The sequence below is a fragment of the Watersipora subatra genome, chromosome 1 (genome assembly GCF_963576615.1).
Source record: "Watersipora subatra chromosome 1, tzWatSuba1.1, whole genome shotgun sequence".
NCBI classification, from domain to species: domain Eukaryota; kingdom Metazoa; phylum Bryozoa; class Gymnolaemata; order Cheilostomatida; family Watersiporidae; genus Watersipora; species Watersipora subatra.
In genome coordinates, this window is record NC_088708.1 from 16,562,644 (window position 1) to 16,580,132 (window position 17,489).

General features: G+C 34.8%; 1 protein-coding gene across 1 annotated transcript; it reads right to left on the reverse strand.

The window, feature by feature from the left end:
• Positions 1-635: 635 nt before the first annotated feature.
• Positions 636-16,894, reverse strand: LOC137395952 (tRNA N6-adenosine threonylcarbamoyltransferase, mitochondrial-like). Its single transcript, XM_068082268.1, has 10 exons — positions 16,866-16,894; positions 15,577-15,671; positions 13,457-13,519; positions 12,940-13,069; positions 12,460-12,664; positions 10,677-10,825; positions 8,329-8,459; positions 1,521-1,595; positions 863-966; positions 636-764 (listed from the first exon to the last, which is right to left on the reverse strand). The coding sequence occupies exons 3-10, from the start codon at positions 13,492-13,494 to the stop codon at positions 742-744; spliced, it is 855 nt and encodes a 284-aa protein (XP_067938369.1). The 5' UTR covers positions 13,495-13,519; positions 15,577-15,671; positions 16,866-16,894; the 3' UTR covers positions 636-741.
• Between the last annotated feature and the right edge of the window lie 595 nt (positions 16,895-17,489).

The window sequence follows — 17,489 nt, forward strand, 5'->3', positions numbered from 1 at the left end:
AGAAGTACAGAAATATTCTTCGTTTGAACTTTTCGCAGCCGATTCATAAAAGTTGAGCGATGGGTGATGGGTGCCGGCTACATCCACACATGAATCATACTTTTTTCCACTGGTGGTTTTATATGACCACTGAGGGTCTATATTTAGATTGTATCTGTAAGCATACATGGCTAACAGTGAAGATATGTGTGTGCCTCCTACCTTATAGGCTTTCAGGAAAGCTAATGATGTTCGAGAAGACAGTTTAACTTGTGAAGAAGTCAGTTGACCAGTTTTGTCAGCCACAGAATATGCCTGTTTCAAGGCAGCATGCAAGTCGAGCAGTTTTGAGGTGAGTGCTCGGTGCGCCTTGTCTCGCCGACCTATACCCACACTCAGCTCGAGTGCTAGCTGCCGGAGGCCCTGTAATCCGCATTTGATAGAAAACCTGTCAAGAATTTCCTTGCTCCACTCTTCGACATCATTCGAAGAACAAATGACATGACTAGTATTGCCTGAGCGTATGTGATGTCCAGATTTTTTGAAGCCATTAGGCATCTGAAGCAGGTGTGCAAAAGGTGGTAAGTAACTAGCTTGCTGACTCGAGTCTGTAACTCTCCAGATGGCAAACATGTAGACATAGGAAAAGGTGAACAAGCTAACAGCAAGCCCGATGTAGTACATTTCAACTCCGTAAGCCATGCTGCTCGAGTTCCTTCAGAAATCCACCATGTGGGATGATTAACGTTGGACACCTCGAGGTCAGCAACTTGTAAAAGCACCGCCTACAACAAACGACATAATCTACCAGCCATGCAAAAAACGACCAATATCTACAGATTCAGCAAAGACCATAAGGTGAGAGAGAAGATTCGCAACGTACCTTTAGAGGAAGTCTTTTGACCTTTCAGCAAATGCGTACTGATTTTATTGACCTTCAGATCAGCTTCGACTACTTCGTCGACGAGAGAAACTCCAAGCGGGCTCCTACAGGTAAAAGCATTCAACGCATTACAAAATAATCTGATAATAAACATCGGTTAGGTCAAGGCGCATACTAAAGCACACAAAGGACAAAAAATGACTGCGTTATACTAGTACTAGAGAAGTAATAATCAATAGCCTCGTCAATGAAAGAGGCTATTATAACATGAGAGTAGTGCGTATTGTGTGTCCGTCACCAGCATTGTCTCCTTATTACCAATAAGGCAGTCGGTGTAAACAAACCAAGAGCCGCCTCCCTAGCGTCTAAATTACTCTCAATAAAACCTGCGCCTACTAAACTTCCTGGTAGAACATTCTGGCTGAAAAAACTGCAGTATACACAGAAATGTAAAAAGACAATTGCTCTGGCACCCGCTGTGACAGAGAAATTGCCTATCAAAATTGAATAGGAGTAACCAAGTTAGTCACTAGTGATTTTCATTACTAGAGTCTCAGTGAAACTAAACAAAGATTAGCTCTAAACTTATTTACCACACAATAAAACGACTGTCAATCATTTTATAAAGCACTACAGAGCACATGATGACGTCACTTACCGATGCTCTGCGATTACTTCATCAAAGTTTGAATATATCATATCAACACCTTGTGTCAGTTTTTCTATTCCGTTCCTAAAACAAACAATTGGATACGATGTCATGAACTCAGCCTATGTAAGACAGAAACAAAAAAGACAAGTTCGTCAATAGCCTACCACCTTGTTCAGAGCAGCAATAAGCTGGGCAGCAGCACAAGTTTTCAATCCAAATTTTAGGAAGGCATTAAGAACTACACAAACTTGTGTTTTATGTTCTTGTACTGCGTGTGTTCTATAATGAGAAGAACCTTATAAATAAACTTAGCCTCACATTTAAGATCCATAATATAGTGAAGGCTGGTATTAAGTAGCTCTCCAACCATACATATTAACACCTGCGCAATAATTACTGTGAAGGTTGTGCAAAAGTATGGTAACTAACTACATGTACATATAAAAAAATCAAATCCTTCACATGCCAGTCATTCAAATGCTACGTCGGTTACACATTTTGATTTATAGATAAGTAAATGGTGAGGTTTTCCAAGAATTACTTATCCAATTGCAGTACTTTCAAGTATTTAATTAAAAGGTTTCCAGCGTTTAAACGTGTTTTATGTGATTATTCAATACACGAGGCTGTTAGATAGTTATTACTTATCCTATGTAATAAGGAGTAAGTTAGGTTGAAAATATTTCTTGCAATCTATGACAGCTGGCTATATTTTGCTACGAAAGGACAACTTGTATAAGATAGCGTTATAAAAATATATGTCATGATCACAAATTACTTTAAAACTTTTTCACATCTACTGCTATAACACATCACATTTAACCTAAAAGACTCTCGACTTCCTCTAACTGACACCATGCAAGCTATCTTTTGACAACTCCAATATTTATTCCCACCACGGAAATAATTTTATTTGTAAAATTTCAGACACATGCACAGCCACATAGAAAGGAGGGTGGTAAGATATCCGTGCCGATAAAAAGATCTGCCCTTGTGACCACCTCATGATCATACCTATAATCTTAGTAAAAGTGGTTCAAGCGCTCCTTCCTAAATGAGATGATAGATCTAGCCGCGTGAGCCTAGCTCCGAAGGGCAAAACGAATAAGCAAAAAAAAAATTTTCTCACAGCCTTCACAACAGCAAGATAGCGCAGAAATGACACAACCAGCTGGAAACAAATCTTGCAAAGTAAATATGGCAGTAAGACTTTCCTAATGGAAAATCACAGCTCCAATTTTTTCAACAAAAAAGCTTAAAGATGTGGTTGCGTCAAAAAGTTCGATTTAATGAAATTAAGACCCATAAAAGGCTAAAACATCAGCTACAATTTGATGCCATTTTTGTCTTTGTAGACCAACCCTGTCCAGAGATATATGCGTTTGAATGAGGCCCTCTTTTAAAAAGCTCACGTTCCAGCGGGTGCTTCTTTCGTGACGTCACAAGCAATATATCTGAAAAGAAACCACGAGCGATAAATATGAGGACGCTCCCTTAGCCAATCATCAGCGCGAAATTTTTATATAGGCTGTAATAAATGTTATCACTCGTAAAATTTAGGGATTTTACTCTATTATTAAATCGCATGGACATCGATATCTACTAAATTAATTAACATCGTTACTTTAATGAATTACTCGATCGACACATTTTATTGGCGAACAACATACATGTAATAATGTTATTGTAAAATTGCTGTAAAGTTACTGCGAAGGTGACTCCGAGTTTTCTTGGCATCAGGTGGTTAAAACAGCCTAATTTCTGTACTATGAGCGACCAGCAATAAGATGGTAATATACCTAATACATCAATTATCCTGTGTCTGGTATTACTACATGAATGCAAACCGAGTTTGAATTTAAACAAATTCTTAAAAAAATGGTGTTCTCGCTATGAAACTATGAAAGTAGACAAATCTGAAACAAAATTACACCTCAATACCAAATTTGGTTGTATGAATGTCCATGCATTGGCTACAAGCACCTTAAATATTTTTCTCAAAAGTTCCTTACACCTTTTGCACACAGACACCCATGTCTTGGAAAGCACACAAAACAAGTGTGCACACAGAGGCTTACAGAGAGTGGCCATGTGCCAATTATGCACCACACCATCAACAGACTTGCCCCCATCAAGTAGCTAATAGTTATAAAATTAAAAACTTGAGTCATTGTTCTACATGCCTGTAGATTAATGAGCACGTTAAAATCATTCACCAATAAAATTACCATTCTGCTCTTAAAAACAAATTTATCAGTGGCCTGCTCTGAGCCAGAAATCCAAGTGATATTTATCTGACTACACATTTGCCTATCTATATGTTTATCTATCGGTATAATTATCTTTACATGTCTATCTATTAATCTATGTATCTATATTTTGCACTCTCCTTTGAGTGGAGCAACATTAAACCTTTTGGGTGCAATAAATCTGCCATAACTTACCACCAACTTGTTGTAGGTCTCTAAAAAATGATGTATCGGAAAGCTGAGAAATATCTCCATCAGTTGATGTATTGCTTGCAATTAAACTATGATGATCTTATAGTCTGCATTGCAATTTGTTGGAGCTTTCAATTTCTTATTTCATTGTAAACTTGAAGACATATTTTTATTTTATAACTATATTCAACAATGTTGCATTGAAGCTCATTGCACTCATAGATATGTTTACTAGTTTACGACCAAAACTGGCTTTTTATGTGCAATAGAAGAGGAGTTATAAGCGTCAATTAATTGTAAGCTCAATTTATACAATCGCATTGATGCAATCAAATAATATGCTATAAATTTGCAAGCTTATAAGTTACATAATAATAATCTTTAAAATGCTACAAATATATATTCAAGAACACGTGACATAAACAAACCATTCTTATAATACATGCAGAAACAAAAATTACCACTTTTGGAACAAAAATATTTGCATTGTTTGCTCGGCAGGTTGTGTCATGATTGTTGCTTTCGTATGGAAACTTTTCGTTATTTTCTGGCTGTTCATTACCTTCCGCAGTGTATGCTGACCTGAACTCTTCTGTACTGCCGAACTAGTCAATATTAGTGTCCAAAAGATTTTTTTAGCAGAGCAAAAGCAATGATAAACTTTGAACTTCATGTGCACTGCACAAGTAATAGTCTGAAAATAGTAGTACAGATTTCATCCTAACATTAAATCGGTTTTTCATATGTTGAAGTATCAAGACCACATTAAACAAGGAACTACTATTAGCCTAATACAGTTACTACTTATTTTTATGACGTTGTTTTCAAAGTTTGTAAGAAAAAAACGTAAGCTTTATAGTTAAAAACTGGACTTTGATACAAACAGCAACCACGAAAGAATTAATTGTTAATGATGTTATTGGGTCATTAATAGTACCATTTCATAGAAACTTTTCTACTGATCACTTTCTATTAGGGGTTTTTAAAGATCAAAGAATATCAAAGTGGCAGTCAAATAGAGGTGGCATTCAATTAAAGGGTGGCGATGTATTTTTCAACTTTTCTCCTACAGTTAGGGTCAAATATAGATGGCGTTCAACTAGAGGTTTTACAGTATATGTATGTTCAAATACACATAGTGAAGCATATAAATTCTTTTACACGAGAAGTTTGAAGTTCAAGACTCAGTCAAGGCAATGCTAGGAATAGTGGTGGTTGCGAACTTGCAACCACAACTACTGTACCCCATATAACCCTGTCTCAGTTTACTGGTCAATTTGACAATTCCAACTATGAGTTGACCACCTAAGAACAATGCAAATTCTTTGTGTTGGAATAAATGAGTCAATTTACAGAATAGTATGTAAATAAATAAAAATATTTTATATTCCAGATACTAATACGAGCAGCATCTGCAAGGTGATTAAAACTGACCGGAAAAGCATGAAGTAAAAATTGCTTTTGAGTTTTTAATGCTTTACAATGGATATAGCGCGTAGCTGAATATTAATATAGGAAAATATTAAACATCCAATCTAGAGAATATTCATCTATGTAAAGAATAGAGAAAGCATAATATTATTATGCTTTATTATTTATCTTGAGGTGTTGACTGATGTTCTAAAAAAAGAATCAAGGAGATTGACCAACCAGAAGCTGAGATATAGCCAGCCAAACACAGGTCTACCAAAAAACATAAGTGTTTTAGTAATCATCAATATATGACGTATGAAATCGACTTGTGTGCCATTGGTCAATTAAGCCAACTAATGCGCTCTCCTATAACAATCACGGCGTTTTAATTGGTTTAATCTCTGGTAGTATAGAACAATCCAATTGGGCCTAACAATCATTGCTCTGATAATTCCGAACCAGTCCCTCTGACCTGTAGATTAGTTTTAGCATGAAATAATTACACGCGTCTATTATGTCGCAACATTTCGCTATCTTGCTAGTTCAGCTCAGTTTTGTTGTTCTCCCACTTAGCTTCCCTATTCAGACTCATCTTTAGCGCTGTTCAGATTTTTTTATCTATAGCTAATAAATGGAATCAATTAAATCAATAATCAATCTCGGTTATCATTTATAATTTTCTACAAATTATATTAGTTACATCATTTATTCTATACGCAGTTATATTATTATTTTGTATAATATGCATTATGATTATTATATTAATCATAAAAATAATCATAGATAAGATAATAGATAAATAGAAAAATCGAATCAAAAGTTATCGTTTTTTTTCTTACAGCAAGAGCAGCACGGTCAAGTTATTCTTTTTAAAATTATGGCTGTAGTTAACTTACAGTCTGTTAATAGTGACGATAATCATGAAAATCAACTGAATGCTGTAGTGGGTACACTGTAGAAAAATGATGAATGAACAAAAATTCACATTCCCATTTCTTATTCTAAACAAACTGCAAATCGCGGATATCGCATAATTATAGACTATACACGCGCCATTCGTTGAACAGAGAATCTTCGGAGCATATCCGTGGAGATCGAGTTAAAATTTGAAGCACAATAGTCAAAATCTGCTCTTCTGTTTTGAAAAATCATGGCGAGGGGTTGTGGGCAAATGCCTTTACCACACAATGTTTGCTTGATTTTCTTGAGAAACCAGAGCTAGTCTGTAAATTCTTTACTATCGCGAGAAGCGTTTCACATCTCGTAGCCTAAAACCATCATTATAGGTAACGGCGGTAAGGGTGCGCAACTCCGGCACATGACCAATAAGTCGATTTCATACGTCACAATTCTCGGGATTTTCGAAGGGTTTTCCTCTGATTCGTTATTAGGTAGACCTGTGTTTGGCTGGCTATATCTCAGCTTCTAGTGGGTCAATCTCCTTGATTCTTTTTTAGAACATCAGTCAACACCTCAAGATAACTAATAAAGCATAATAATATTATGCTTTCTCTATTCTTCAAAGCTCGATTGCAATCTATAGATAAATCTCAATATTAGTCTGTGTTCTGTCTGTCCGCCTATAGCGCTAACGTTTTACAAATCTGCTGTAGACTGGTTTAAATACAGTATATAGAAATAAACAAACACTTTCATTTAAAAGTTACAATGGTAAATGTTGTATATGTTGATTAAAAGTAGGTTTTCTGTACAAAAACTTTTTTTATTACCCGTGCACCGCCAGGAATTCAGTTAGTACTGATACAAATTTAACCCTGGGATAGTGTCTCTTTTAACAAGTCCTGAAAGAAATACTTCAGATACTAAAAATTGAGTTATTTCATATTTTTCTAAGCTGTTGCTTGAGCAAGTACATAGAGAGATATCAATCCGACAGACTACCTACGGTTTTAGCCCCACCTGGCTGCAATTTTGTTGCCACAAATTTTCAAGATGATAATTCTTCTGCAATGAGACAGTAAACTAAATTCTAAATTTGTTGAAATATTCGACAACAAATTTATAAAAAAGTTTTTTACTGAACATCGCTTGGTTGTTATGATAGTTCAATAGCTGAAACAGACGTTTTAAATTAAATTTAAAATATTTAGTGTGCATTAATTAACTATCTATAGTAACAGCTATGTTTGTTGAATAATCACATAAAACATGTCTAAACGCTGGAAACTTGTTTAATATTTGAAAACTTGAAATATTAGAAAAATTTAAAACCTCTACGTATGAAATTAATCATTTCTGATAGTTATTTCAGATGTCGAAATCAATTGTAAAAACAAATATTCTTGCAAGAATACATTTTACTTTCTTCAATGTTCTAGCGCACAATAAACAATGATAATTATTTTAAGTAATTGCACACAGCCTTAAAACAAATACATTTTCTAAAACTGAATAGAACTTTATATGTAACACCTTAAATTATATAGAAAAAATTGAACTAAAAAAGTAATAACTAATAAACAAAAGTTTTTATAGTTGTTTTACTTTATAAACACAAAAAATACAAAGGTTTGACAATACGTAGTTTTGGTCATAGAATGAGAGATACAAATACCCAATATAATGTACTGTAACTCATACTACATAGGCCTATGATGTTATTTATTTCAATTTTTATATTTTATATTTTTAAATTTTATTTTCAATTTATATCAGCTTTTTTACTTTTACTTAGAAAACTGTTTTAAGAAACCTTTGATGTCGTGTGTTGGAAATAACTTCGTTTGTCGAGATAACTATTTGCAAAAATTTTAGGTTTCACTCTCCAACAACGCATATGTGCAGGTGATTGTAAGATAAAACTCAATTGTGATAATATAAACATTCAGTTAGATAAAAAGATACTTTGCCAAAGTCGTTGTCGAATATGAAGTTTCGTCACCTTTCAGATAAAACAATAAGTATTCAGAGTGAATACAAGCCAGACTTGAGGTACTAACCAGGCAATCATAACTCCATTGTCTGTGCAGAGGCGCCCAGGAGGGCAGACAACTTCACAATCAAAGTATTCAGCTATATATGCGAGACTATTCCTGATATACGAGTTGCTGGCAACCCCTCCAGACAATACCTGCAAGTCATAATATTCTAAAGATATTAAAACTTCAAACATCTAACTGGACTGCAAGTCAAAACAGACACACGAATTATATATATATACACAACATATATATATATATACACAACATAATATACACAACATATATATATATATATATATATATATATACATATATATATATATATATATACACAACATAACATACACAACATATATATATAACTTTGAGATATACAGTATATATCTCAAAGTTTCCCTGTTAACTCTCTACAATTGTGTAATCTATCTATAGATATATATCTCAAAGTTTGTCGTCGTCTGTTCGAATGTCTGCCTGTCCAGTTATATCTATTAAAATCTTGGAATTAAAAGCTCACTGCGCGCTGGATTTGAACTCACAGCGATTGTAACCACTAGTTTTAAAACTACTCATTAACCACTGAGCTATACAGTCCTTAGCATTCTATCACTTTTATCATACACTGTATACTCTTTTCTCGATTGCACCAATGATATACAGCCCCCCAAGGATAGCCGACGGCTATCATATGGGCAGGGTTTAATGATGGAGCTCAGTTAGGACTGCGCTAACCTGGGTTTCGGAGCAAACACAACTCTCGCGGGGCGGTCGCGTTGCCTTGTTAGGTTTTGGAAAACACGACTCGCTGTTTATCGTTTCATTAGCTCATTCAGTCAGTAAACCCCGCGGTTCATAATAGCAAACCTTGAATTTCTACATTGTAGGGGTGATACCTAACCAAAATAATGGATCCATGCAAAATAAAACATTTCAAATTACCTACTTTTAGTAATTTTTAAATTGGTAAAGGTCGTAGTATATGCTTAAAGTTGAATATATTTTACCCAAAATTACCCGAACAACAGCCTTTTTTTCCTAGTGTTTGATTAATATGTTGCCACCCCTTATAGAAAATGACAAAGTCTTTCATCGTTCTCATATCGTTTTACCTGACCAATAAGATGGGACAGCAGGCAAAGCTGTGCAGTGTTGTTTTCATACTCAAAATCTAAATACAAAACCGAATTTGGGCTATTTTACGATTGTGACTATTAATATCACGAATGCTTGCAAATGGCAACTGACTGATCATAATGGTGACAATATTGGAATACTATATTTATTTGACAACAAAATGAATTCAACAGATAAGTAAAATAACCACTACAGTTCATAATATTTGTACATTTACAAGGGGCTTTATTCAGCATATTTGTTTGTTCGGGTGCCGTGTTCGGGTTTATCCCAACAGAGCTCCATCATTAAACCCCGCCCATATGAGAGCCGTCGGCTATCCTTGGGGGCTGTATATCATTGATTGCACACACTAAATGACGTATTAATTGAAACTCTATAAACTCTATGAAGCACGATGCTTTTTCGTGTTTTCGTGAACTTCTATTTCCGATAACGGCTAATGTATTATCTCAAGTAGAAACAGCTTCTACATTCTCTCTCCGTTCGGTCAGACAAGGTACCAGACAAAGACAGTCCGATTTCTCATTTTTACATTTGTACCGGTATCAAGAGGTACCAGTATCGTTGTATTCAAAGTTTGATGGATAGCTTCTGCTGGAACAGTAACCTTTTCATACACACACTTCTATGCACGAATTGTTATTATTAATTCAACATATTCAGGATTTTATTTTGTTTTCTCAGTTCATATCAATTGTATCATTACCGAATCATATTTTATTGTAATCATAGCAAAACAGACTTTTTAGCCATTACTTGCTAATTATTTCACATTTAAACATTTGTATAGTTGTTTTATTTTGTTTCTTAATTTATTTGACCTGCACAAAACATTTTCCTCATGATATGAAGTTTAAAAGTTACAGTTTGTTTGACAAGGTTTGAAAACTTTTACAGTTGTTTGATTTTTTCTCTTAATTTATTTGAACTGCACAAAACACTTTTTTTAAGATTGTGAAATTTAAAAGTTAGAATGGTAACTGTTGTTGTATGTTAACTGAAAATAAATTTTCTGTGCAAAGATTTTTATTACCCGAGCATTTTTATTACCCGGCGCCGGGCATTCACTAACAACAAATATTTATTACCACATTTCTATTAAACTTTGCACCTTTTAGCGCACTACAAAGCACTAGCATACATCATGACAAGGCACTAATGAGCAAGATACCGATACTACTTATGACATTAATAGACTTCTAATCAGAATCTCTCGCTACAAGCCTCACCAGTGTTCTTTTAACCTTTGGCAGCAGCTCTTTCATGTCACAAAAGAGAAACGCTCTATAAAGCCTCTTGCCCAAGTGGTTGACAGCAGCAAACTGAAGCGAAGCGCAAAGGTCGGCAGCTGATGGTATCACAGTGGCAGCACCCAAACCTGCAGTTAAGCAATAGTTTGCATAGAATTAACTGTTGGCATGACAGCATAAGCAGCTGCTAGAAGTTTAACAAAAGAATTTTTAGCATGGATTACAGTGTGTCGATTGACCACATTCGTTATATAAAACTTATGTATGTTTGTGACATTGTGCATGCAGCAACACACTCTGAAACATGAAGTGGCAGAAGGTAACTTGAAGGCTGACCTCTCACATTGCGGGAGTGCACACACACACAATTAGCCTTTCACATCATATATGTTAACCTACTTATTTCAGTGTGAGGTGGTGTTCAATTGCTCATCACTCAATAGTAAATATTATCTACAATGACCCTAGGAATTCCAACAAGTCACATGAAAAGATGTGTTTAATTTCATAGGCACACCTATTCTTTTAGATAGTGTACACTATAGGTAATATCAATAATGTTCATGATGAGGGATAGTATAGGAAGTTTTTACTATTAGAACAAGCAAACATCTTTAGATGATTACCAAAAGCCCACTAAACTGCAGTGTATCAAAGCTGGTAGCAGACAAATTTTAGCTAAAAAATAATGAAAAATACTACATTAATGTAGTGACTCTCTGATGTCTGAAACTTTCCAAAAACTACTCATATACAATAGATCCTACAACGTGAATAATCCGTTATGACAGCGTTTACGCTATAGGTATTTTGAGTTACATAAACAGTAAAATACATGTACATTGCCTAAACTATCCCAAGATCATCCCAAAGCTTGCTCTTTTGGCCCTTCACATAGGAAAACTAAACTTTTTAATTTAATGACTGTACAGTAACGGTAATATTTTTGGTTGGTATTGACAAATTTCCTTTTTTATCGCTTAAACTTGGTTTAGGGTACACAGTGATCACAGTAATTTTACCTTAACTTAAGGAAAGAGCACACCTTCAATGTCAATTTAAATCGATTTTCTTCACCTTTTTTCTACCATAAGGTCTATGATGGAAATTAAAAAAATTGTGCATGCCTTAAATAGGTAAAAAAATATTATAGAAACCCCTACAAGTCGTTTTCTCTCCAAAGTGCAGCAAAAGAGAAATTGCCAATTGAATCAAATTTTAAAACTCGCACCTACATGAAACTATGTTATATGGGATTTCTTACACAATACGAAGTAAATACTCTATATAAGTTCTTCATTTTAGTAGAATTCATGTAAATAGAAGTTTAAATTATAGGGGTGTCTACTGTACTGTTATAGGAGCGTCTACTGCACTGATGCAGCAAAAATGGGTAAACTTCCTACCACAGCATTTATACGGCTAACTGACTGGAGAAACAGAATTAACTTCTGTAAGATTTACTCCTTTTAGTAAGTTCTAAGGAAACACCAAACCTGGGTTCTTTTAGTGTTGAGCAGAGGGACCCTGCAGTATCTGTACTATGAAAAACTTAGTCGACTGCAAAATTTATAAATTAGGATATAATAATTTACAATTGTAAACTATAATTTTATAATTTAATATTTACAAGATTAAAGTACTAGAAAAAGCAGGCTGTTCACAAATCCAAAGAATAAAATGATGTGTTCGAAAAAATAACAGAACGAAGTCAGAAAACTGGCCACGAAGCAATCATGTTATGCAAAGTACAAAATCATACCCAGCTCTTTCTCCTCAATCTCAATGTACTTCTTTGCCATATACTGCAAGCCTGAGAATGAGAAATTACAATTTTTGAAGTGAGAAAGTACAGAAGGAAACTCAAATTTGTGAGGATCTCCTTGAAGAGCCAGATGCTCGATGGCTGCACCTCCACACATGTCCTCCAGATGAGGCAGGCTCTTCAGTTTCAGCCGCCTTGCAGTCTGCAACAGACATTCTGACAATCCAGTAGACACAAACAGAGGGGGCTAATCGCCATGACAATGAAAGAATAGCTGTCATAGGATAAATTATAAGTCTTTAATCCAATAAGTGTCTGAAACCTACCCGTACTGAGTCTTATCATAAAAACTAAATACTGCTGCCTAAATAAATCAAACTAAATATATACTGCAAAATTCGACACATACTTTGCGAACTGTGTTTACTGAACATCTCTTAAACCAGTTTAGTGTCATAAGAAAAAAAGGAAGCATACCTTGTCAAACATATCACCTGGAGAGGTGTCTATACAAGTGCCGAGAAGTTTAAACTTGGTGACACCTTCGACGACAGCAAGCAGGCAGTGCCCTCCACTCATCAACATCACCAGGTAAGGAAACTCGATCCTAGTTGTAGGAAATAAGTTCACTGGTCAGCAGTTCTCTAACTCAGTTGCCCGACAACAGTTCGACAATATTGTCGTTCTTCTTTTGGCCGTAATACAAATTTAAGTGTCACCCATATGTCACCCTTGTTACTAAATGATGAAGTTGGACTAAAAAAATCCATGTATGGGAGAAGACAACCCTGAGACGATGAGCTTGACTATCATTAATAGGCTCTATTATAATAGAAGGGTTTATGACACATAGCACTATAAAATTGCAATTAGAATTAGCAGGTCAGATGACGTGACGCACTCTATAGAAAGCTCTAGAAAGGGTGACAAGCTCTATAGACACGCTTTGGGTATATAGTTAGAATGATTATAATCAGCAAGTTACAATACCAACCTGTTTGTGAGTCGAGCAGTCAAAGCATGAGCCTCCATGTGATGAATCGGAATTAGGGGCTTCCTAAATAAAGAGAAGGCATGGCATCAGTGAATTAGCAAAAGACACGAAGTGTCAACATATCCTCTTCTTGGCGCACATCATGTAACGCCATGTAACGCACAAGTCACCTGACGAGTGCAGAAGCACGAAACAGACCCGACGTGACCCCAGAGAAGAACAACAACCTGGATTTTAAGATAAGTAGCCTTAAACGTTGACTTGCAACAAAATTCACATTACAACTATTTGATATCAAAAGATTTACCATGTCTTACTCTGCTGTGGTGTAGGTTCAAAATATGTGGAGATGTGATTACAAAATCTTAAAAGCTCAAAAACAAACAGTTAATCGCAGCCATCATGAAAACGCCGTAGGTTGAAATACCTTTATTTCGATGATTTACTCAACTCGACGTGGTTATTGTTTTGACAAGTAATGTTATCACGCGAATTGAAAGGCCAATAAAAGGCTCAATATAAAATGTCTCATAGCACTAGTTTATGACAAACACTTTGGGTTTTACCGGAAAGCCCTTATCAAATATAGATGGTCTCTACTTTACAGTTTCGTTTCAGCTTGGTCTAATCATCTAGCTGTAATCTGATCATGTGACCCATACTTCCTGCTAAACCGCGCGAACAATTTCTGCAGCATTTTTCGACTATCACAGATGACCAACAGGCTGTTTATCATGTTTATCAGAGGATGATATGCACTCCTTCAAGCTAAAGTTAAAAACTTAAAATAATTTTTAGGCTAGGTTTTAAGATATCAGAGCTTAAAGTGACAGCATTACTATGATGATGAAATAGACCCATAAGGACAATAGACATGGTTTTATTGAATGCGTGAAGTATATTTGTGAAAGTATTTCGACAAATGAGGTTGCATGAAAGTGTAAACAGAAGCACATCGTGTTCAACTACGTCCCATTTGAGCCCTTTTGGAAAGGGATTCCAACCACGGATTTTTCGCTGCAATTAACTGTTCGTTTTGAACATTTAAGAGCTTGCAATCACATTTCCACATATTTTGAACCTACAACACAACAGAGTAAGACATGATGAACCTTTTGATACCAAATAACTGTAATGTGAATTTTGTTACAAATCAACCTTCAACCTATTCCAACACTCTAATTAGTTATAACACTTCGCACTTTTCAGAGGGTAGAGTGCTGTTAGAAGTAGGCCTGACTACTTATCTATTATATAAATATATTGTGTATATACTTATACATATACAATATATATAATATACTTATATATTATATAGATAATATATAAATATATATATTTATATATTACATATACTATACAAATATATATATTTATACGTAAAATTATTAAAAATAAGAATAATAAATAAGGAGCACTCAACACACTAAGTTGAGTGCATCAGATGATCCGCAAGTTGTTACCTGATAAGAGCACATCTATATCTGTAAAAATCAAATCTGCAGTGAATTAACCAACAGCAAAGTACTCTTTATATTCAATATCACAGCATTTATATATACATGTATATAAATAAAAAAACAGAAGTCTATGAGATTACCAAAGAAAGAAAGATAATTACGCAAGAGTGAGAGTGTTTGAACTAACCAATGATGAAGGCAACAAACTCAGTATCAACACCATTTAATCCCTGACAAGGTCATGACATCCTAACATCTATCACAAGCAGTAATAGAGTCGTAGATAGAGACTAGAGTAGCATGTAGGTGTAGTAATAACGCGTACGTAAGTTTATTCAAGGTCAATCAGGATACAGGAATATAACACTGTATAACACGCAAGTTCATAGCTAGACATATCATATATGTACATGACTATAGAGCAGATTTGGTTGGTGACCAACAAACAGAGCTTTAATAAGTGTGAATTGAAACTATTTGATCATTGCAGCATGGCGACATGTTTATTAGAAATGCCACACAACTAATTTTCTTGAGCAGATATTTAGGTATAATCTCGGCTTTATAGAGCTTTTGATTTTTGCCCGTGACTTGATTCCTAAATAAGACCATAGAATTAGCACTAGGGTTTACTATAACAAATCTCTAAATAAAACATACCCTGAATTCGAGGCTAAGTGTTTCGCATAGTTAATTCCAACCCATAGTGACAATGTTAGCCCAGGCTTGTTGGTGACAGCCACCGCATCTATATTCTAGAATAAAGATATTGCATTTGGAGAATTCTCAGACTAACGAATACTCAGAGTAGATGGAGGTGTGACATTCACTACCAAAATTGGTCTCAGTGACTCTACATATCCTCATGCGCAAAGACACAAACACAACCAGGAACGAAATGATAACCAAAAACAATGGCAACAACAATGCATTATGATATGATTAGAAGCAGAGATATTCAAGATGTACATTCAGGTGCATGGATGCCATTTTGCAAAGTACAAGCATATCATAAATACATAATAAAACATCAAAATTTTGAACAGTTCAAACAAGATAATTACATTCGGCTGGCTAACTTTGGTTTACGAATTTACATGCAGCAAATGCAAGATGATTTGTAAACTTCTACATCGGCAACAGCTAACTAACTTTTACAGATTTTTAGACATTTTCTCCTAGATGAACGTAAAAGAGCAAAAGATATCTGTGCTTTCTAGTGGAAATCAGACACACTAGCATGTTTTTCAGCTTATCCTCGCTCTTTATTTAGAAATAATAATGAGATCATGGCTAAATAAAAATATTGAAAATACCTGCTGCCGATCATTTACCGATCTAGAGAAAGGACGAATATGAAAAGTGTGGAAGTCATACCATTCATAGGCATCCAATGGGAAAATTTAAACCTGTTGTCCAAAACTTTGTAAATGCTTTTCTAAAAAAAATGATTGTAGCTCTTCAGAGGAAGGACTGATTGTATATAGATATCATAAACAATTTTTTATAACAAACCATAATATACTAACTTTGGGAGTTATTTGCCCTTTTCGCTAAAATATTATGAAAAGAGGGAACAACTCCTGGTATTGCAGAACCCTACATCCCTGTTTACTGACAGCTCGTTTAAACTAATACTATAAAAATCATTCATTTGAAATCCTTGCTGAACTAACAATGAATTTCCCAAACATACAACAGCAGAGCCTGCGCAGACAAATTAGCCAAACCAGTAATTCTTACAGGCATTAAATTATACGCTTTGACATCGTTTATAGATGTCTGTCATCATTACTGAAAAAACAATTTAATGAAGGATTAGCATATGTTAGCACAGAGTTAAAAGAAATTAACAGTTTATCGTTTCTTGTTAACATAAAGTTGCTCACAAATAAACCCCCACCCAATAAAGCATCACCCAAACCAATAGTATGATTTTATAAAATCACCTGAATATCCAAGTTAGCTTGCCTCAGAGTATCCGTGACGAGCCGATCTATATTTGCAACATGAAAGTCACGAGCTACCGTTGGTATTATCCCTCCAAATCTAAGAATTAACCAGGCAACGATAGGGCTTGTAATCAAATGATAATCAGCTGCTTTTTAAGACGAAACATGAAAGATGATCAACAGCCACCAAACGACCAATTTATGACATTACTGAAATCCTAGACATCATAAAGTCATGCAAAAAACAGGGGTGCAAACAGTTAAGTTATGCGACATGTCTTTACCACTTTCTCTAATACTGATTCTCTACATTGCGGAACTCACATTTCTGTTCACAGATCTGTAAGGCAAAGTAACAAAAAAAACCTCTTTTGAATGTTTATACTTGGTTTTATAATTTTTATTTATATTTATGGTTTTATATACTTGGTAATATTGGTTTTATACTTTATTAATTGCATTTGGTTTTTATATTGTTTATATAATGCATTTGTTTTAACGCTATTACTTGAAGTATTTATCATTGTTTTTTTGAGCCGAAGAACCAATTAAACAGAATACAGTCATACTTCGACTTACAAGCTTAATACGTTCCGAGACTGAGCTCGTATGTCAATTTAC